We start from the raw sequence: 21,493 nt of genomic DNA on the forward strand, positions 1-21,493 counted from the left end.
AAGGAGGGGTGTGCTGGTGTGCGGGACCCTGTGCCATCCTGCCCAAATACTGGCATCAGCAGCAAATCTCTGCCCTGGAGGTAATGGGAAACGGCCCCATGGGGTGCGTTTGGTGACGTATTTGGAGTCCTCAGGGGGCAGAAAGGCCTCTCCTTGCTCTCCCGCAGTACGCAGCATTGGGTTTCTGTGGGTGGGCTTCTCGCAGCTGTTCCCACCACGGTCCCTGGCCAGGTTTCGCCTCGCAGCCCTGCCCTCGGGACTGGGATCTCGCAGAGCCCCGAGTCTGAGCTCGCTTTGGACTCCGGCAGCTCTAGGCTTTGCTCCTGGACTCCTCCGTTATCCTAACCCTGGGCGTCTTGTTAATGAGACCAAGCATCTGCTTCGAGCACGGCGGTGAGCATTTCCCTGAGCGGCTGCGAGGTGTCTCGCCTGCTTGTTATTTACGCGCTCGTTCAGGTCACGTACTCCCCGGGGTGGGAGTGAGACCGAAGTTTTGCCCATTTATCTTCCACGAGTTGAAGAGAATAAAGCAAACATTTACCTTCTGGCTGATAGTGCGTTCATCTCCTGCTGAATCATATCTTTCTCTGTTAGATCTCCCGTTTCTCGAGCTATTTTAGGTTCTCCAAGCACAGCTTTTCATCCTTTTTTGACCCTCTGTGGACGGCTCAACTTGCTCCAGGAGCCTCGCTGGTCTCCCATGTGGCAGAGCTCCCTCGTTCCCTCCTTGTATGGGCAAATAACCGGCCTTGCACAGCCTGCCTGGCTGCCCGCTCCCCCTGCCCCTGTTTTCCCCGTCGTGTTTCCCTGTCCCTGCAGATTCATCAACCCCGTGTGTGTGCACACATCTGTCCCCAGTGCACGACAGGTCCAAGAGCTCTGTTCTGTGCCTTGTGCTCGGGGTGCTGCTCCTGGGGGCTGCCCCGCTGGGGATGGGGAGATCCAGGCGATGGGACAGGGACCCTGAACCCATGGGGAGAGAGTCCCTGCAGGACGGGCGGTGGCACTGGGGACGCACCCTGTGCCTCCGAGGAGTTGGTGACACTGAGAACAGGCTTAGATATTCTCCGCAATTAGTGCCAATTATAAATCCTGCTGTTTCTGTTGTGCCTCAAAATGTCACCTGGGGTGTTCGTGCATGCAGTGCATGCAGGGTGAAGAGGCGCTGAATCGAGAGAGGCTTTGGGGAAGTCTGCCCCCACTCAGAGCCCATCCCAAGGCTGTCTGTGCGATGCCAAGGCGCCCTCGTCCTTTCTGCACAAGGTGGTAAGGAGCTGGAGGGCAGGTGCTGAGCTTTGTGTGCCGCCTTCCTCGGGGGAGTAAATAAATATCCCCAGCAGGCTGAGACCGGGGCTGCGAGTAGCTAATGAGAGCTGAAATCTCAACCTGAAATTACCGCTCTTCTGGATGAATGGGGTTTAAAAAAAGGTGTTGTTTTTTTAAAATGTCTTTTAAGCACAACTGGCTTGCAGGGGGGATTCAATGGATCTTTGTGAGCCCGTGGCGCCCGGCCCGCCCCGGAGGCAGGGCTTCTCCCCGACTTCATTGCCAGGGTAAGCTGGAGGGAACATGTGGCCCTCCTCGCACGTTCATTTCGAAGGAATTAATTCCCGAAGCAGCGAGCTGTGTCACTGCGTGGGTAATGCCCCCCTCCAGGGGCGTTTGGAGAAGTGCCGGGGGCTGCACTTTGCGTGGCTTCCCTCTGCAGCACCTTCCCCGGGGGGCAGCGCGCAAACCCGGCGCTGCAGCGGGGGGAACCCCGGCACAAACCTCCCGGCGTGCGTTTCAGCGGCTGTGTCACGGGCTGGTTGTGGAAGCGGGTGTGAAAACCACGCGGTGGGTGTGATTCTGGCGTTGGGTGGCGGGAAATGGGGCTCTGGTCAAGAAATAGATGCATTGCTCTGTGTGTCAGAGAGAAACAGGGAATGCCGTCCCAGGGGGACTGAGGTCAGCACCCCTGACTCCCCTCCGACGACCACTCCAGCTGTGTTACTTCCTTCCCAACAGTGAAGGTTGGGAATGGAGAGCTGCCGGGAGAGATCCCATAAACCACGCCAGGAAGCTGCTCAGATGGTAATGCTGCCTGCAAGAGGTGACAGGCTGCACGTGAGTCTGGGAGGGCAGAGATTTTCCCTCGTGGACAATTCATTAGAGATAAGCATCAGCCGACTGGTGACTGCAGCCATCACCGCTCTTTCTTTTTTTCCTCCACAAGGAAAAGGATTTTAAATGGATCCCATGTAACAAAACTGCCTTTGAAATCACCGCAGGGTGAAAAGGCTTCTGCAGATGCCATTCATTTCAAGGATATATTAAATCAGGCTCTTTAGTTACCGGGTTGCTTTAAAATGCAAATTAACCACTTGCCAAAATCCATTTATTTTGCAGCTTGAATTTCAGTGGAGTCCATCTGGCGTCTGCTGGGCAGTTTAGTGACTTCCTGGGGAGCATGGGCCCTGCACAGTTTGTTGGGCGTCAGACCTTGGCCACCACCTCGATGGGTAAGGAACACAAAGATCTTACGTGGCTTAAATTGAATCTCGACCAGACCACTCCTACAGCCACCTAATAACGCGTCCAGCAGCTGCTGCTCTACCACTCCTCCGCTCTGTTTCTGCGTTAAATCAAGAAAGCTTGGCTGCGAGGTTTTGCTGATCGCTGCTAGTACAGCGTTAGCAGGGGAGCACCAGCTTTATGCTTTCCTCTAACAGAGCTGAAAGGCACAGACTAAGGAAAACGCAGCTAAAATCCTGAAAATGCACCCTGTGCATCTTTCTGTTCGCTCCCTAAGGCCCATCAGGCTCTATAAAGGTTTTCTTACGGTACGCCATCATTGCGTTTTCCAAAGCAGCCTGCAACTCTGGGTGTTCCGGTCTGGGAATGGAGGCTAGCTGCCACTGAGGAGTGTGAGACTGAGTCACCAAAGCCGTGTTAAAGGGCTGAAATTAGAGATTGCTTTGGGAAATGTGGGTTTGAATCACTGCAGAGCTTCTGCGGAGTAAAGCAGGAGGAGAGCAGGCCCTTAGGGCCTACAGTTTGTTACAGCTCACAGTGGGCATGATAGACAGATTGTTCATGTTTTATTAGCCCACAAACATATTGTTTTGAAAGTGTTCTGTCTATTCTGACATTTTGGTTTAGGGGATGTGGAAATTGGCTTGCAGGAGCGAAACGGGCAGCTAGAAGTGGATATCATTCAGGCCCGAGGACTGACACCGAAACCCGGCTCCAAAACACTGCCAGGTACTATGCCTTGACCTCCTAAAGCAGCTCACTGAGCTCCAGCCTCCTGCCATGCTTGCAAAAAGGAAAAAAATTGATTCTGCTTGGCTTCTGTGGCAATAAGCAGTATTTTTGTTGTATTGAGAATAAGGCTGGCTGGGCAAATCTTTTCACTGCGGTACATGCCTTCTTTGGGAATAAAAGAGACAGAGACGTGGCACTCTGTCTTGTCTAAAGTCAGCGTGAAGGTTTTTTCGTATTTGACCATATTTGTGGTTTTTTTTTCAGCTGCTTACATCAAAGCCTACCTGTTAGAGAACGGCGTGTGCATTGCGAAAAAGAAGACAAAAGTGGCCCGCAAATCTTTAGACCCTTTGTACAATCAGGTGTTACTGTTTCCTGAGAGCCCCCAGGGCAAAGTATTACAGGTAAGAGGAGTGGGTTTCAGGTCTGTCTCTTTCTCTCCCACCTGTGCTGGAATATACTAAGTCTGGCAAATAATCTGGATAAATAACATAGATGAGAAAAAGCTAAGGCTTTCATGGAACTACATGCACTCTGTCTGAAGTTAACAAAAAGAAGAACCTTTTTTTCTTGCTCAAACTGTTTATTATTTGATACCCTGCCAGGTAACATGAATGCTTACCAGGAAAAGGTTTTTGGTTTGTTTTCCAGTTAGGAGATAGGCAGTATCCATAGATGCTGAACAACCTTGCAGCACAGGTTTCTTCTGTGTTTATCTGCATTCAGAGCTCTGCTTTGGCCATCACCCAGTCACGTATCCTACCTATTTCTACCTCTGTCCTTTTCCTGCCATACATTCTCTGCCATACTCATGTTTTCAATCCTGTACGTATGTTTCCGGGGCAAAGAGTGAATGCCATTGATAATTCATACCTAAACCATTCCCATCCAATAAACCCTGGCTAAAATCCACTGGAAATACTGATGTAATTAACCTGTGAGTTTCTGTTGCTAACCTCTGCTGGCATATGAATTGCCAGCTGATCTCAGGATCCTTCTCCTTAGTGAACTTGTCTTCATTAACCTTGATCAGAAGCATTTTCCCCTGTTTCAGGCAGAGTGCATGTTTTTGACTGAATTGTGGTAGGGCCTGGCTTGGTCTGGGTTTCCTTCCTGCAGCCTTGCTGCCATGTGGGCCTTCACCCCGAGTTCTGTGGATCACAGCCACAGAAGGTGGAAGCAAGGCAGGCAGCCTGAAGTACCTAAAAGTTAGCTCATGAAAGGGGTTGAAGGTGTTAAGAACTATGGATTTTATCCTCAACAAGGATGGGAAGTTGGGTGTGAAGTGTAACATTAGTCTTCATTTCAGAGATGTGACAGCATTTTCCAGATGGGGTTTCCAAGGAGCATCTGTGGTCAGCTCGGGGTACCATGAGCTGGCAGAGCCCAGCTGCTCCTGGAAAAGGTCCCCTGGGTTATCCAATGCTGTCTGTCCCACGCCACCATTTTACCTTCCACCACTTAACCATGGCAGAGAGGGTTCTCATGAGTCTTTGCCTTCATCTTATTTTATCAATAGACCTTTGTAATAGGACAGTGAGAAATGCCTCTGCCCTGCTTTGCCACTTGGTCAGAAAGACTGCTGCCTTCCAGCGGGCTGAGGCACAGCAGAAACCCAGAAGCAGGCACTAAATGTCAGTATATGGTCCTCTGTGAGCCTCTCACGCAGTATCCTGGCCATGTCCTTGCCTTGGCAGCAGCCCTGGTGCAGAAGGGCAGCCCTGCTGCAAAGAGGGTTGGAGTTGTGCCTGCCTCTTTGCAGCTCTGCTGTTCCGTGCCCTGCTCCATTTGTGGTTTTCAGTTTGTCTTAAAGGCTGGTTGCAATGTTTCATTGCAACTTGCAATGTCTTGTTGGAACTTAAAGAGAATAAAATTAGGAGCCTGGCGCTCTGACAGTCGCTGTGCCACCAACCCAGCTTTCTGCGGTGCTTTGCTCCATCCCGTGCTGGCATAAACATTGGCATTCGATGTCTCTCCTGCCTCGTTTTACAGAAAACTCTAATGTTCTGGTTATTCAGAGCCTAGGGAAAGAAGCTGTCAGGATTAGCCAGAGATCACTAGCCACCATCATAACCCATCGTCCTCATCCTCTCGTCTTCAGAACATGAACTCGCTCTGGAGTCACTCGTCACCTTTGTCTTGAGCCACATAGGGCCACTCGGCCACATGCAGCCCTCCAGCATGCCTAAGCCCATGACCCTCACTACATCTGTGCCACCCACTGGTCTCCATCGTGTCGTAAGTGTGATTCAGCTTTCCCTGCTCGGCTGCCAGCTCTCTCATTAGACCTTCCTCTGCGTCTCCGAGCCTTTCTCGGCAGTCTGTTCTGCTCTCCCCGCATGCCGCCCCATGTGTGCCCTTTACGTCACCAGTCCCACTTGCCAGTGCTCGGCTCCTGCCCTTTCTCCAGGTGAGTAACCGTGTCTCGTGGCCATCTGCCACGCACCATGAGGCCTGAGTGCGGATGTTAAGGCACAGACTTTTCCTCAAACTGTTGGCTCTTGGCCCAAGCTATTGCCCCACTTGGTTCTTGTCAGGTTATTTTCCAGACCAGGAGCCCTTCCTTCCCTTTTCCCACGTTGTGCACACACTTGCCCTGTCCAGCAGTTAGAAGAAGAGTGTTTCATCCACACGTGCATTCACCTCTTTTTCACGGGGGAAAAAAAAAGTCTGGTAACAACGCTCAGATTTGTAAAGCTGTGCTTAAAACCATCAGCTGGAAAACCATCAGCCAGAGCTTCTTGTCACCAACAGCATAGCGTGTGGTTGTGTATTCCTGTGGTAGTGTAAAACTTTCTGCTCTTCCCAGAGTCTAGTAAAGCCCAAGGAGGTTGGATAAACAGAATGCACAGAGGGATTGATCAGATTGCTGCTTCCCAAGCAGGTGTGCAAGTCTGAGGATTAATTGTGCTTCCCCCCTCTTGTTTCTCAGGTGATAGTCTGGGGGAACTACGGACGCATGGAGCGCAAGCACTTCATGGGAGTCGCCAGGGTCCTCCTGGAAGAACTGGATTTGTCAACTTTAGCAATTGGCTGGTACAAGCTCTTCCCAACCTCCTCGATGGTAGATCCCACTACAGGCCCGCTGCTGCGTCAGTCCTCGCAGCTTTCCCTGGAGAGCACAGTGGGACCCTGCTGTGACAGGTCTTAGTGAGTAAGGAAGGGGGAACTGCTTTTGTTTTTTAAACATGCTGTCAAGGTTTTGTTTGCTGGAACTCTGACCTCAAGCGCAATGCATGTTCAATCAGTTCTCGTGGAGCTGGAAGAGGAGGATAAACCAGTGACCTTAGACAGAAGACGAGGGGGAGGGCGCTGTACCCTCTCCGTCCGAGGAGGAGGTGCCATGGGGCATGAGTCCTAGTTGTCAAATTAGACATACACCTCTTGTTTCACTTCTCTCGCTGTCATTCTTGGACCCTTGTTTCAGATCAGTATTAACCCTGGAAAGTTGCAGCATTTGGAAGAGTATGGGGGGAGTAAGGAAGGTATTTTGCTTAACTGTGCATCTTACAAATTTCTTAGGTTCTTTCTCATAGTACCTGAAAAATTCAGAGGCCAATTTCTAACCTAAAAAGAGCAGGAGCAGAAAGTTTGAGAGGAAGCATTAGTTTTTTTTTTCTCTGAGATCTTTCTTCTTCAAAGAAAGAAAAGGAAAGAAACCTGCAGCCCTTAAGTACCAATTCCACGTCAGTGAATCACGTTAACTGTAACGCTGTCGTTGCTGTGTTTTCAAACTGTGCCAAATTACCAGCAAGTGTCTTTGCCGCGTTACTTGTCTACCACTGCTGATGAAGCATACTTGGTGGGAGAATAAGCGCCTACTTAGACCAGACAGTTTGAACTGAGTTCGAGTTTAGCAGTTTAATTAACTGCAATTTTGCTCAGTAAAAAAGCACTAGAAGTGGGAGCCGAACGTCAGACGTGCTGCTTGAGATAGGTTTTATACTGACTCCCTTGTTGCTGTGCATCCTTCAGCCACAATGTCTTCTCTCTCCTGCTTTTCTTTCATCTCCTTTGTGCTGGTACATACCTGCTGGAGATGCTGCCCTTCCTGTTGTGCTATTGACTGACCTGAATCAGGACTGTTTTGTTCTGCCACGGGAGAGGAGAAGGAGATTTCTGGGGGTGCAGAAGAAAGAAACCTCAGGTTGTCATCTGACGAGAAGGTGCTGGGGGGCACACGATCTTCCTTGAGGAAAGAAAGGCGCTGTAGGCAGTCTCAGTAATACACGGGCATTGCCAAGTGTCCTGAGAGAGGAGATGCTGTCCCCAGAGTATGGAGCGGCAGTGGGTGAGGAGTCTGGAGACCCGGTGGTCACAGCATGTATATTCTGTTAATTTAAGTGCAACGCTAGCTGTAAAAGTCTCGTAGGTGAACCCAGTAAAGCACATTCTCTGAGCTGCTGAGTTACGGCAGCTGTCGTCAGCAGTCACATGCTGGAGTAAGGCATGCTAGATCCTTCAGACAAGTAAAAACGTGTATTTGAAAACACTGAGTAGCCAAAATAACGGAGAATCTCCAACGATTTCCTGTTAAAAGGCCCTTTCTGGCTAGATTTTCTCGTAGTCTTAATGAGGCTGCGGTCTCAAAATGAGCTTTGGGAGATGTTTGACTTTGTGATTTAATAGTGAAGGTCCCATGTCGTGTTCAGGAGGGAGCAGATTCTTGGCCTGTCGTCGAGGAATACTGAACATTTATTTCTGCATGCGGACCTTGGCTTGGTTAGAATAGAAGCATGAGTGTAGAGTGGATGGTAAAAGCAGTTGCTTTTGGTCCAAGCTTGTCTATGGCATTTTAAATTATTTTGAGGTAAATTACAGGATAGATGCAAAATTAATAGGCCTTACCTTAATGTCTGTAAAAATTATACAAATATAAAGGAGAGGGAAGGAGGAGAAGGGACATAGAATTAATAGGTTTTTGAGTCTTAAGTGGCAAAAGCCTCAGCATTTCAGATAAATCTCTTAATTTCCTTGATCAAATATGTCTCTGGCCTCTCACTAATTATTTTTTCTAATCGTATTAGACAATTTCTATATATTAGATGAAGAAAGTTTGTTGCATGCTGATCAAACTATGTCGTGGCTCTCTTATTTTAAAAAGAAAAAGCACATTTACTGTAATTTAAGTCAGCATCCTTTCCTCTTGGTATGTAGTGAGTACTAGGCAATATTGTACAATATGTGTATGAACTAGAATAGATTAGGTAGATTTAGTGGTTTGTAGCACTGGATCTTTTAATAACTATGTCTTTAAAAGGACCGTGGGGAGCTCCGGGTACATTCCAAACCTGGTAACTGAGGGCTTCTGTCTTAAGGAGTGCCAAAAACTTCATATTGGCAGTCGTTTGGACATTATTTACCAGTAACAGCTAGTTATCCACGTTTTTCCTGGGTCCAGTGAGGTGAATGCAACATTTTTGCAGTCTTTCATGGGGAGTAGGAGACTATATATGCCAAAAAAAAGACTTTCTTTAATGACTCCGTTGAAAAGCTCAGTTCCTACGTGTCTCTGTATGTCATCCCTCTGAAGGCTCTGCAAGCTCAAAGACGATTGGTTTCGTTCGAATAGGACTACTCCACATCGAGGACTATCTTCCGTATGTTTTTAATCATGCTGAAAGTTCACTGTCAGGGTAAAACAAAGTTACGCTTCCACTCGTGTTGTTTTGATTAACATCTCAGGTTCTGAGTTCGGAGGCAGTTTTAGCAGTCTGCTCTGGACTGCTTTCTCCTGCATTTTTTCCGTGGTTGATCGTAGTCCAGCGATTCTCGCTTTTGTTTCGAGTCACTTCCAAGTCCTGTTACTCCACAGTAAGTGAAGGTTACAGTCCCTGGCTACCATGCACAGCACAGTCATGTGAACTGGCAAGTCCAGAGATAAACCAAACAGACTCAACAAAACCAACAGCCCTTTGTAAACCAACAGACTCACGGGAGCCCTTTTCAGAGTGCCCCTGGGGCGCAGAGTTTGGGGTCAGTAAAGTTGCACAGTACTGCCCAGCCTAAATTCGTGCTTCACTTGTGCCCATGATTCCTGAGCTGACCAAGGTCTTCTAGTTATCCATCAGTTTAAAGACCCCCAGTGTAGCATCCAAGGCAAGTTTCAGGCTTGGGATAACTCCCTGTCATAAAACCGAAGCTTTTTTCCCCCTCAAATTGGACTTGCCAGTTTCTGTCTAAGGTGGTGTAATGTGACAGTTGTGATTATCAGTGTGCTTGTGTAAAAGGTAGCAGCTTGCTAGGATGGTGAGCAGCTGAAAACTAAACTCTGGTCCCCTTTCGAAGTCCTGACTGAGTTTTTCTCCTGTGTCTGAGTCTAGCTGTTAATTATAACCAGGGAGGGGGGGAGAGAGGGAGAGCAGGAGACTTAAAAAAAACAACCAACCAACCAAAAAAAAATTAAACATGAGAATATTTTTGGTCTGTGAATGGTGATGAGGGATGAGGCTGAGGAGAGATGAATATCTGCCCAGCTCCAGGTTGGTTCCCTGATCCTTGTGCACGAAATACTGCATTTTACTAGTAACAGGAAGGTTGCTTGCAGAAAAAAAAATGAGAGCTGATCCGTAAATGTTTCCTGCGTTCCTGTTACTATGGAAAATGAGGAAATCCTGACGCTGAGAGCATTTCAGAGAGCAGTGATCTCTCCCCAGTGTCCCCCCCTGCGCCTTGTGGTCTGAGCAGAAAGCAGCCGTGACCGCAGTTAGCCCAGGTTTGTTCAGGTACACATGCGATATTCTCCTGGTGTCGCTTTCCCTTTGCCCCAACGCAGCTGGGATGCCACAGAGACAACACGAGGTCCTCGTTCTGCAATTAAATCCATGGGTCCTCATCCTGCGGCCAGACCCACGTGGGCAGGCTGCTGTGCCTCCTTTGCACTGCGTGCAGGCGTCCGCCTCCGCACGGCCACGGCAGGATAGGGGCCGGGGGACGTCGCTGCTCCGCCATGCACGTGGCCATGGATTATTTAAACAAATATTGCAGATTTCTTTGCTTTGAACGATGATATATATTTAATGTTTCTAGCTACTGGATCCTTTATCAATGTACTGTTCTAAATTGCAGGTCTTCTGGAGGCAGAATATCACAAGTTCCTGTAGAGGAGCTGTTTTTAAGGTGTTGAGGCAGTTAACAGAATCTCAACCTAAGCATGTTTAGCAATGTTTAGACAGCAAGACAACTTTTTTATGAAACTCATTTTAAGTTAGTTTATTACATGCTGTTAGTAATATTTTAAAGCAGGAAAAATATTTTTCTTTAAAGACCAAATGATGTATGTTTTTTAACGGATAGCATCATTTAGTGTTTTCAAAGCTGTTTAATGTTCTCGGTATGGAGTTTACTCATTCTTTTGGTTTCTGCGTTCCTTGTTCTATTTTATCAACTTTTTTTTCCAAAAGAAAAGAGGCATATGTAAATAAACACCAGAAAAGAGTCCTATAGGAAATTCTGTTCAAAGTGACCATAAAATTATTAGTAAATATTTGTCACTGTTCATTAAATCTCAGCTACTATTCCAGCCTTTGTTGAAAAAAGAAATTGATGTTGTATTTTCAAGATGAAAACAACTTAGCTAGTTTTGTCATAATCCTGTACTCTGTATAAAAATCTTTTTATAAAGAAAGTCTAATAGGCTAACAAGCAATAATCTATTCCATTTGGTGTGCACAGATTGTGACTTGCAGGCTGTAGTACATATTGTTGATACAGTTTATAATTGTCTTCAATCTTAATTCCATCTCTTTTGAAAAAGATCCGTGTGAACTTTGGTTGTAAAAAGGAAGATTGGGCTGTTGCCTTGTGAGAAGTACCCATCATGTAGACTTCGCTGTGCGTATGTGTGCCCATCGACATGAAATCTCTCCTAGGTGAAGAACGAAGCAGCTGTAGGTGACTTCATACCACAGAGTTAAAAAAAACCCCTTTCGATATGAACTCGATGACTGTTTCAAGCACCCTGTTTTTCTTAGGCTATTTAGTATTTGTAACTCAATGAGAATGGTTCCCACTGCCACTGTAGCCCTGATTAAGCAAAAAAAGCCTTTGCACTCTGGGGCCACACAGCTCTGCCCCGTAGCTGCCTGTTTTCCTCGGGATGGCAGGGGCAAGCTAACGGGAGTTTTTTTCGGAGCAGCAGATTGAGCTGCTCTTCTTTAAAGGCTTCGTGGGTTGTTTTGTCCATTTCATGGATGGTATTTGTCCATTCCGTTAGAAAATTCCACCCAAGGCAGAGAAAGGTTGCACCTTCGCAGACGGGAGCAGGCTGTTCTGTGCCAGTCTTCAGATAACGCTGGGCTCGTCTAGAGATTTTTCCAAAGTGGCAGGATCAGGATATTGGATTTTAAGGCAGCTCTATCACTGATGAAGTGCATAAAATAAAAGAGCTTCAAACCAGCATCCCAGCCCATTGCCTGTGGGTTCCTCGCAGCGTTTCCCGTAGGAAAAATCCCCGCCTCGTGCTGAGGGTGGCCAGCCCTGCAGACAGCGGTCAGTGCCCCAGTGATGCTGGAAGCCCGGGGGAGTGATGGAATAATCCGCAGTTGTCTGTGCTTGGAGAACAAAAAGAGCCGGGTAAATGCAAAGTGCCAGCAGTAGCCCAGGAAAACAAGCAGACCTTAAAGCACCTTTAGTAATGCAAAGGGACACACGGAGACCTGGGGCAAGCACCTAAAGCCAAATTGCAGCTCCCCAATTTGAGCCAAACATTTAGAAAAGAGGTCGATCTTTGAAATCCTTTCCACGTGTACCTCAGTGCACGCCCAAAGCGTGTTCTAGGGGTGTCCCCACGTGTGTGCAGCCAAGGCTGCCCCTGCCTGCGGGGTGCCTGTGACCCCTGCGTGGCAGAGCCCCCGAGCTGTGCTCAGCACTGCTGCGCCCCACCTGGCTCTGGGGGCTTCCCGGCTGCCAAATGCATCCCAGCACGAGTCAGGGAGTGTGGTAGTTCCCCTGGGAATTTGCCAGCAGTTCGGTATTCTCTAAATGAGGCTAACAAGTCTTAACCTCCTGCTCCCAGACTCCTCTCGCTGTCCAGGCGGCCCCGAGTCCATGCCAAGCCCCCGCTGCTCACCCCGCGGCAGCATCAGGCTCCGCCAGGCGCCTCCAGCGGTGCCAGCACCCTGCTGCCCTCGGTGGGGCAGAGGATCAGGGGACAGTTCCTTGTGTAGCATTTGGTCCTTTGCACTTTAGCAGCTGAAACTGAGACGGAGCCAGCACCAGCCCTTTACAGAGCACCAGCAAACAGAGGCTGAGACCGAACGCTTTTCCCTTCATGACCTTCCAGAGGCAAGCAACCAAAGCCTTGTTAAACCCCGCGCTGCTGGGCCAGCGTGAAGGCAGCCTTTGTGTTTATGCAGCACGCTGGGCACCTCGCTTGGGCTTGAGACCCCTGGCTGGGGAAGAAGAGGGCTTTGCCTTGCAGGAAGGACACAGCCCAGGGGCAGCAGCGAGCTCTGCAGAGCAGGGACGTGGGCAGAAGAGGGAGGAATCGAGGCACACCTGCTGCAGAAGCCCACGTGCTTTTCCAGTGGCTTGTTTTTAAGTTACCTGGGCACCACAAGCTCGGGTAGCTGCCCCCTGAGGGCTCCAGGGCCCCCTAAACACAGCCCGGGTCTTTTAAATCTTGCAGCAGGTTTTTTTCTGGGGCAGTGGTTCCTTACCCAGCGCTGCTCTCTGGTCTCTGCTTTGTGATTCCATCCCCTGGACCTCGAGCTGCTTTGGGGTTTATTTGGAGCCAGGAAGAGCGAATCCACAGTGCGTTCCCTCAGCCTCACCGTGCTGGGCTTGCCTCCTCCCGCGGGCTGCTCCCTGCTTCAGGTGGGAAGGACGTGCTGGGGGCGCAGCACCTCCCCCTGAGACCCCTGCCACAGCACTGCCGTGGCCTGCCACCCGCCTGGGATCCATGTCCCGGCTGCATTTTGTGGCATTTCAGACCGGGGGGGTCCTTCCGTGCCGTGCTTGTTTGGAGCTGGGGGTCAAACACATGCCATGACATGCAGGTGGCCAGGAGAAAGCAGGGACGGGCAGGAGCCGCCCTCTGATTTGTGCTGCCCCCGCTGCCCCCCGTGGCTCCCCCCACCCCTCTCAGCCTTACTCCAGCCCGTGGGGACGAGGCTGCCCGCAGCCGAGCCGGCCGTCCCATGGGGAGCCCGGGGTGCTGCTGCAGAGCTGGCCTCTGCTCGGGGCCGGGGCTGCTTCCACGGGGCCCACCCAACCTTTGTGCTTCGTTAAGTGCTCCACAAACCCATCGCTTACAGGGCGCTGAGCGGTTGCTGCCTCTTCCTTTTGCCTTTCTGTAGGACCAGGGGTGGCTGATCGCTCTCTGGGGGCTCTGTAACCCACTCCAAAACCTTTTGGAGGTTTTTTAACGCTGTCTGCTGAGATCCGATCTCATGGGGCTGGAGGAACACAGGCGATGGAGCCGGGCAGCCTGCTTGCCCCACGTCTCCCATGCCCGGTGGCTTGCGAGGTGCGTGGGCTGCCTTGGGTGGAAGCGTTGGGCGCAGCCCCCGAGCGGCGTGCTGTGCCTGTGGCCGGAGAGGGTTCTGCTGTACTTTTTTCCTGTCTGTAGGTTTTATCCAGACAATATGTAATGATCGAGTGATTTACAATTCAGTGTTAAGCTAATGAAAACGTTGATAATGGTGACAATAAAAACCTTTTTTTTTTTCCTGCGGTGTGTCGGAGGTGTTTCATGGAGTGTCTCTGCCCTCTGCTGCCACCAGGGTTGTCTTTAACCCCCAACGTCAGCTCTGTGAGCCATGTGGGCTCAGGGGAGCCTGGGGACCCCTGGGGAAGTGCAGGTGCCGCCTGGAAATGGGGGGCCTGAGCTGTGAGCCTGTGGGATGGGAGGGCCTGCGGGCACTGCTTGGACACACAGGGCCCCCCAGGGGACCGACACCAACCCCTTTCCCATGGGAACCGTGAAGGACTGCAGAGTCCCAGTTTCCTGAGAATTTCCTAAAGGTTTTCTCATGCCTTCACATCCCTCTGTGGGTCAGCAGGGGCAGGACTTAGGGGCAGGGCAGCTCCCAGCCACCCGCGTGCTGCAGCCACAGGGCCCTGCCTGCCCTGAGGACAAGGAGAAGGAGGAGGAGAGGGAGGAGGAGGAGGAGGAGGAGGAGGAGGAATCCTCCAGCCTGGCACAGGGGGATTTGAGTGGCATCTCCCACCCTCAGACCATCTCCAGCTTCCAAAAGCAGGATGGGCCCAGGCAGTCACTAAGCAACGGGTGACCTTCCCAGCACAGCCTGGCAGCTCAGGCTGCGTGAAGGCAGCGGTAAAAGCGAGCAGGAGCCCTGCTTTCTGCGCTCGCAGCTCATCACCAGCTCCGTGCACGGCACGAGACGAGCTCCATGGTGCAACCATCATCCCGTGACCCCCAGCGCCCCGACGGCCTTTCCCTTTGCATCGTCCTGCAGTGGGGTCTGCAGCTCACGGGCACGGAGCCGCTGAGCACACAGGTCTGCCCTGATCCCCAGGGAGAGGGAGAGCCTGGCTCAGCCTCTGCGTTGTGTTTCTCTCCCACCTCCAGCTCCAGCAGGGCTGGCTGTCACCGGGCATTTCGCTGCCCTGCTCTCCTGCCAGCTGCTCGGGCAGGCGGCGCTCCTGCCCGTCCTGGTGTTGCCTGCTTGGGTCTCCTGACGCAGAGCTCCAACACGAGCCGTTCAGAGCCAGGAACAAGAACGTCCCAGATGTCACCAGCCTGCGCACCTCTGGGGCGATCGCAGGGGAGCCTGAGCACTCGGAAACGTTGGGAACGTGAGGGTCACCACCCGGGAGGGGGTGGAGGAGCCTGGGGTGTCCCTGTGCAGGGGCAAAGCCACCACCCCGCGGTGGGTGAGGAGCCCCAGCCTGGGACAGCCACACGGCCCCCATCTCCCTCAGGTGCCCAAATACCCCCACAAACATCCGCAGGGATGTCCCTGCACATAAACGTGGTGGAATGAGGGAACCAGGCTCTGGGCTCAGGCACACCTGGTCCCACTCCTGACAATTATTTGACCACCACCAGCTGGATTCACCTTTTATTAAACTTCCCAGAACAAAGGGAGGAGAGAGCAAAGCCTGCCCGGGAGCCTTCCCAACGCTGGTGCCCTGCACACCTTCCCCACCAGCAGCAAAACAGAAGAAAACCACATCGGAGGGGGGTTTAGGTGGAAGTAAAAGTGAAAATGTCTCTTTATTGGGGAGGGGGGGATTGAAATGGAGCTGCTCCCACTGCAGAGCCCAGTCCTGCTCCTGCAGATGAGGCAGGGTGGGCACGGAAGCACCAGCTGGAAGCAGCCTCCCCATTGGGGAGTTTTGCTAATGATCTAATTAGGGCCAAACCCTTTGCAGGTGGCTGCCTGTGTTTGGGGAGGTGCTCCCTGGGGCCGAGCCCTTCACACAGCCTGCAGCATCTCCTGCCCGAGCTGTTCCCACAAGCAGGACGCTGCTCCCCCCCCAGCAGCCCCCCTGGCAGCGGGCGGGCAAGCAGGAGAGCACGTGGGGCTCACCTTGAGGCTCTCCATCCACACGGAGCCATCTGTCCCCAAGTGCTGAGCCGGAGGGAGGGCTGCAGCCCACCCCTGCTCCCACCCCAGCCACCAGCCCGCTGCGTGGCACCGCCTCGCCTGGGGCTGAGGGCAGCTTGCAGGAGACCCCTGGCCCTGCAGGGCTCACCCACACGGGCTTCATCCACGTGCTCACAGCGAGCCTAACGCAGCCTGTGACGCTGGGCTGGGTGGGGGAGGAGGAGGAGGAGGAAGAAGACAGCAATAACTTCATTCTGGGAGCAGGGAGGTGGGAAAGCAAACCTACAGCCTGCTGGTTTAACGTCGCGGGGCCTCTTGCCAGACCCAAACGCTTGAGCCTACTTGGGAGGGAAGAGCAAAGAAAACAGGGTGTGCGATTCCCCGCCCGCTCCCCTGCAGGAAGGATCGTTTATCTCCCGGCCTCAGGCTGCCAGCTGCGAGGGGAGAGGAGAGACAAGGGCGCCAGGAGGGGGCTGAGGCCTCAGTTAATCGTCTGCCACAGCAGGGCCCCAGCGCGCTCCTAGATGGATTTCCTCCGTGGCCGCGGGCGCTGCCGGCACCGGGGGCTGCCGGATGACAACGTGCTCGCCGGGGAGGAGCCGGTCTGGCCCCGCGTGCTCAGGGACACCTCGTCGATTTTGTAGGAGATGGAGTTGTAGTAGACAGGGTTGGTGTGGCAGCTCAGGGTCTCGGGGTGGGAGGGCGCGGGGCTGCCGCACAGCGGGGCTCGGTAGCACAGGCAGGTGCAGAAGGAGGGCACCTTGGCCGAGGAGTTGGCCGAGCGCCGCCGCCGCCGCCTCTCCGCGTCCTCCTGGACCAGCGGGATCAGGTTCAGCTGGCTCGTCCGCTCCTCCGCCGGGAGAAAAATGCCCTTGCTGCTCCGGCCGGCCTCGCCGGGCGGCGGGTGGAGGTTGTTGCGGGCCCTGCGCAGCGAGGCCCTCTCCTCGGCGTCCCGCCGCTCGTCCTCCGAGTTCATGGTGAGGAAGCGCAGCACCACCAGGTTGAGGAAGGCGCCGATGACCGTCAGGCCCACCAGGATGTACATGAAGCTGAAAGCCACGTACGGGGGCTTCTTTTGCAGCGCCTCGTTCTTCTGCAGGGCCACGAAGTCTCCGAAGCCGATGGTGGTCAAGGTTATGAAGCAGTAATAGTAGGCGTGGAAGAAGGTCCAGCCCTCGAAGTAAGAGAAGGCCGCCGCCCCGATGCACAGCGTGCCCATGCAGGACAGAAAGCCGACCAGGACCATGTTTTCCATGGAGACGTTGGTTGTCCTCATGCCCAGGCACTTCTTCACCTTCTTGAGCAGAAGCCGCACGAGGGTGTTCATGCGCTCGCCCAGGCTCTGGAACATGACGAGGGTCAGGGGGATGCCCAGGATCGCGTAGAACATGCAGAAAACTTTGCCGGCGTCCGTGCCCGGGGCAGCGTGCCCGTAGCCTGCGGAGGGAAGGGGACAGGCAGGCGTCAGGCCCTGGTGGGGGCTCCCCTGGGACCACCAGCTGCCTCTGCTGAGGGAGCAGGGGGAAAAGGGGGGGGGAACAGAAAAAGAATCACAAAGAGCTCCCCAGCATCACAAGGAACGTGCTAGGACCTGGAGTGCTGCAGGACCTCTGGGAGGAGGGCAGCACCAAAGCCTTTACCCCATGGCAGCCCCAGGGACGAGCGGGGAGCCTCCCCCTCCCTTCTCAAACACCCCCCGGGATTTAATTTCCCCACCATGCTGCAAGTTTGAGCGCTGGGACTCGAGGACGCGCGCAGTTACGCCCTGAGCCATCATGAGCTATTTGCCACGATCCCCCCGACCCCCGCTGATCCCGCGCCCGCCTCGCTTCATTCTACCCTGACCTAACGGGATGAGTGAGCACCGCGCTGCGAGGAGCCCGGCAGCACCGCGCTGTCCGGGGGGATCGGAGGAGGCGTCCAAAGCTTGCTGCTGGGTTTCCATGAGAAACCACCGGGGCTGGAGGCACCTCTCTGAAGGTGCCTGCAGAGCAGCACCAGCGAGCAGCTCGCGGAGAGGGATCCTTCCCGTGCTGCTGCCTGGCCTTTGGCAAACAGCTATTTGTGGGTTTTCTTTTTTTTCTTTTTTTTTTTTTTTTTTTCCAGGTACCCGAGGGATTTTTTCTGGAAGAAATGGGGAGAAAGTGTGCTCTTTTGACTTTTGTTCGAGGCTGTGACTTGGCTTCACCCGTCTCTGCTGCCAGTGGATTTCCAGGACTTTTAGGGAAAGCGTTAGCACGCAGTGATGGGAAGAGCAGAGGATGACAAACGCTTCGTCCCAGGCTCTCCGTGCACCTCCCACTCCAGGAAACTCCTGCAGTCGGTAGGGCTGGGGGCGGAGGACAGAGATATCCTCGGCCACGCTCTGAGCCACAAATGCCAGAGCGGCAGGGAGCGACCGGTCTCTAATTGCTGGGTCTGTGTACAAACCCATGCAATCACAAATGATCGACTTAGTTCCTGCATGGCACATCTCTCGGAATACAGAGCAGGAATGAGACTGCAGTGGCAAAGGGAAAAAAAAAAATAGTATTCAGATCCCAGCCTAATAACTGAGCCACAATTATCAGGTCCTAGGCTACGAGGTAGCACAATGAGAGCAATGAGGAGGTAAATACAACGATCCAGGAGAGCGGTGAGTGGAAAAACAGCTGTTGTGCCCTGAGAGGCTCCTGAAAGAGCGTATGACTGATGCTTTCAAAATGACAAAAGGAATTAGAAAGAGTAAACACAGCTACATTGATGCTAAAGCTGAGATTCAGAGCGCAGCCCGGTGGAGAGGGAGCTGACACACCAGGCTTTTAAAATATGGCACCTGGGCTGAAATTATTTATTGCACGGGGCGTGTAACACGCTTCCCAATTGTTTGTCACTGGCAACAGAGAAATCATGCAAACGAAGCTACAACCTGTCGTGGGGTTTTTATAACTGTTCATCCTGCCCTCCTGCTGGGGCTGACACTCGCTGTGCCCTCAGCACACTCCTGTTGGGTGCCGTGTGTGTCCCCAGCGTGTCCCCAAAGCCCTGTCCCTCCTCGGGCAGGCACACAGAGCCCCCAGGCAGGGCTCTGGGGCACCTGCCGGCTCTCCTCCCCTCATAACACCACTCCTCGTTTGCCCATGCCCTGAAACACAGCGGGTTCAGCTCCCAGATGTGTGTGGCCCCGCTGCGAGGCTGAGCCCCAGCCTGCAGACGAGGACCTGCTGTTAGCTGCTGGCTGTGCGAGGGCAGGATTTGGCCTCAGGGCTCCTGCCCCCGAGGGTCTGCTGGTTGAGCTCCCAGCCTGAGGAATGACCTGAGCAGGGGTCCCACACCTGCCTGCCCTTGGGGGATGCTCGGGGTGCATGGATAATAGAAGTGGCTTAATTAAATGCTGCTAAACACCGATGTGGCTAACCTCAGAGTGAAGGCAATCCTCGTTGAATTTAGTGTCATTTCATCCTGAGATAGCAGGCAAACCACATCTGGGTTCTAGTTAAGCTTGTCTACCTGGGAGCTCCATGCAACTCCATCATTCCCCCCATCCCAACCCAACCCAACTCACCCCCATCCCCTGTGGGTGCCCACGCCTGCGGAGCTGCTGGGGCTCCCTGGAGCAGCTCTTGCACAGCCCCACAGCCAGAGTTTGGAGGACCCAGACCGTCCTGCCCGGCTCCCCAGCCCACCTCTCTGCCTGCAACCCTTCCGGGGGCCCAGCGTGGCTCCCACCCTTGCACCCACCCAACTTCTGCAGCCCCGGGACCGGGGGCACATCGCACCCCACGGCTCCTGCCCCCGCTGCGCCCTCGGGCTGGGGCCTCCCCCACCGCGGGGGGGGGGGGCGGCTGGGACCCCCCCCCTCTGTGCCAGCCAGGCAGAGCCCCCGACCTGGGGCACCCGGAGCAGGGGCTGGCTGGAGGGGGAGGACCCGGAGGGGATGCGGGGCCGGCTGGAGAGGGGGGCACCCCGCGCTCCGGCGCTCACCGATGGTGGTGATGACCGTGATGGCGAAGTAGAAGGAGCCGGCGAACTTCCACTGCCTGCCGGCTCGGTGGGGCTCGGCCTGCAGCACCAGCCGCTCCAGCTCCCGGTAATCGTCGGCGGAGAAGCGGTACTTCCTCCGCAGCTCCCCGCGCTTCTGCTCCAGCAGCCGCTTGCGGCCGCTCTCCGCCTCCGACTCCAGCGCATCGAAGACGGCGGCGCCCACCAGCAGGTAGGAGAAGATGCAGAGGATGAGCGCGGCCGTGCGCAGGTTCTGCCGCTTCATGGCTCAGCCCGGGCTCCGCATGGCCCCGCCGTGGGTCCCCCCCTTTCCCCGTCCCCCCCTCCCCGTCCCCGGGCCCCGCCGCCGCGCCCCCGCGCAGCGCCCGCGCACCGCCCCCTGCGCGCCCCCTGCGCGCCCCCTGCGCGCCCCCTGCGCGCCCGCCGCCGCCTTGCGCGCCCCCAGCGGCACCTCGGGGTGCCCCCTGCCCGCCCCCTTGCCCGGCCGGGGGGTGCTGGGGGCGCGCAGTGGTGCTGGGGGTGCTCAGGACCCCCCCTCGGCTCTCCAGCAGAATTGGCTGCGGGAGGAGATGGAGCCCGCGAAGCGGAGGCCCCGCTTTGTCGTCTCTGTCTTCCCGAGGCTTTATGTAAGCCTTCTGCTGCCTTTTTAAAAATAGGATGCTTCGCTGGTTGGACGGTGTCTGCTTCAAGAAACAAACTCCCCTCCTCTCAATCGGAACAGGCGAAGCAGGCGAGCAGACCCACCGCAGGATTACGTCCCGTCCCCCCCCCACCCCGGTGCACCCACCCCACCCCTCGGTCCGGAGAGGACAGGACGATTTGGGCTGTAATTGCACACAGGAGGCTTGAGTCGGACACAGCGAAACCTTCCTAACCGTGCGGGTGGGGAAATGCCAGAACAGATCACCTGGGAGGTTGTGGCAGTCCTGGCGTGGAGGGGTTTGGGGCGGGGAAGGGGACATCAGGCAGAAGTGCCGCAGGGACAGCTGACGGCCCCCTGGGGCAGGACGCCCCTCGCTGCTCCTGCAGCCCCCCAAGCCCTGACCTCTGCAGGTCCACAGCCAGCACCGGGGACACGGTGCCTGCCCTGCTGTGGCCTCAAACTCCTTTCCACCCTGGGCTCCTTCCCATTTCCTCGTGGCACCTCGGTGCCAGCACCATTAGTGAAAGTTGTTCCCAAACAAAAACTACAGGCGCTGGTGTCCGCAAGCTGTGGGAGGATCGCTGTGTGCCACCGCAGCACTCACAGCCCCTAAATCACACGGCAAGGCCTCCGCTGGAGGAACGTGCCTCGTCTGGGTTCTCCTTGGCCTTGCCTGCAGCCCTGCCAATGGGCCCTGGGGTGCTGTTGAGTCTCCAAACCTCGGGCACTGTCAGGGCCATCTGGGAAGACACGCTCCTCGTGCTGCTGGTAATTTTTTCCACTGGTCAGCAACAACATCCATGACATCCTGCCCTGAAGGAAGGGCACAGCGGTGCTCCTGCTGGTTCCTGGAGGAGGAAGCAGATCTCACAGTGATCACATCTCTCTCTTAGGGGTGATTCTGGGGCCCCAGCGCCCCGCAGGTCCAGTTCTGGGCTCCCCAGGTACTTGGAGCATTAAGATGCTACCAAAGCCAGCTGCTCCATGCAGCTGCTGGAGCAAGGTGCCAGGGCAGGTCCAAGCGTGCAAAACACGGGGAGATGCTCTCCAGCCACGGGAGAAGATGGGCACAAGCAGCCTGTGTAGTTCGTTAGCAGCAGCTGAAGGA

General features: G+C 54.2%; 2 protein-coding genes across 2 annotated transcripts in view; one reads left to right on the top strand and one right to left on the bottom strand.

Annotated features, from left to right (window-relative positions):
- The window catches only part of RIMS4 (regulating synaptic membrane exocytosis 4), a 52,567-nt gene extending 41,735 nt beyond the window's left edge, over positions 1–10,832 (top strand). Inside the window, exons 3-6 of the mRNA XM_035343912.1 lie at positions 2,389–2,501; positions 3,142–3,243; positions 3,511–3,650; positions 6,179–10,832. Of these exons, the coding sequence (XP_035199803.1) occupies positions 2,389–2,501; positions 3,142–3,243; positions 3,511–3,650; positions 6,179–6,397 (574 nt within the window). The 3' untranslated portion in view covers positions 6,398–10,832. The remainder of the gene's footprint in view (positions 1–2,388; positions 2,502–3,141; positions 3,244–3,510; positions 3,651–6,178) is intronic.
- A 4,427-nt stretch (positions 10,833–15,259) lies between these two features.
- Positions 15,260–20,074, bottom strand: KCNK15 (potassium two pore domain channel subfamily K member 15). The gene is made up of 2 exons (XM_035343910.1): positions 19,725–20,074; positions 15,260–17,198 (listed from the first exon to the last, which is right to left on the bottom strand). Exons 1-2 carry the CDS (start codon positions 20,005–20,007, stop codon positions 16,282–16,284), a joined length of 1,200 nt encoding a protein of 399 aa, XP_035199801.1. The 5' UTR covers positions 20,008–20,074; the 3' UTR covers positions 15,260–16,281.
- Between the last annotated feature and the right edge of the window lie 1,419 nt (positions 20,075–21,493).

Source organism: Oxyura jamaicensis, chromosome 20 (assembly GCF_011077185.1).
Source record: "Oxyura jamaicensis isolate SHBP4307 breed ruddy duck chromosome 20, BPBGC_Ojam_1.0, whole genome shotgun sequence".
NCBI classification, from domain to species: Eukaryota; Metazoa; Chordata; class Aves; order Anseriformes; family Anatidae; genus Oxyura; species Oxyura jamaicensis.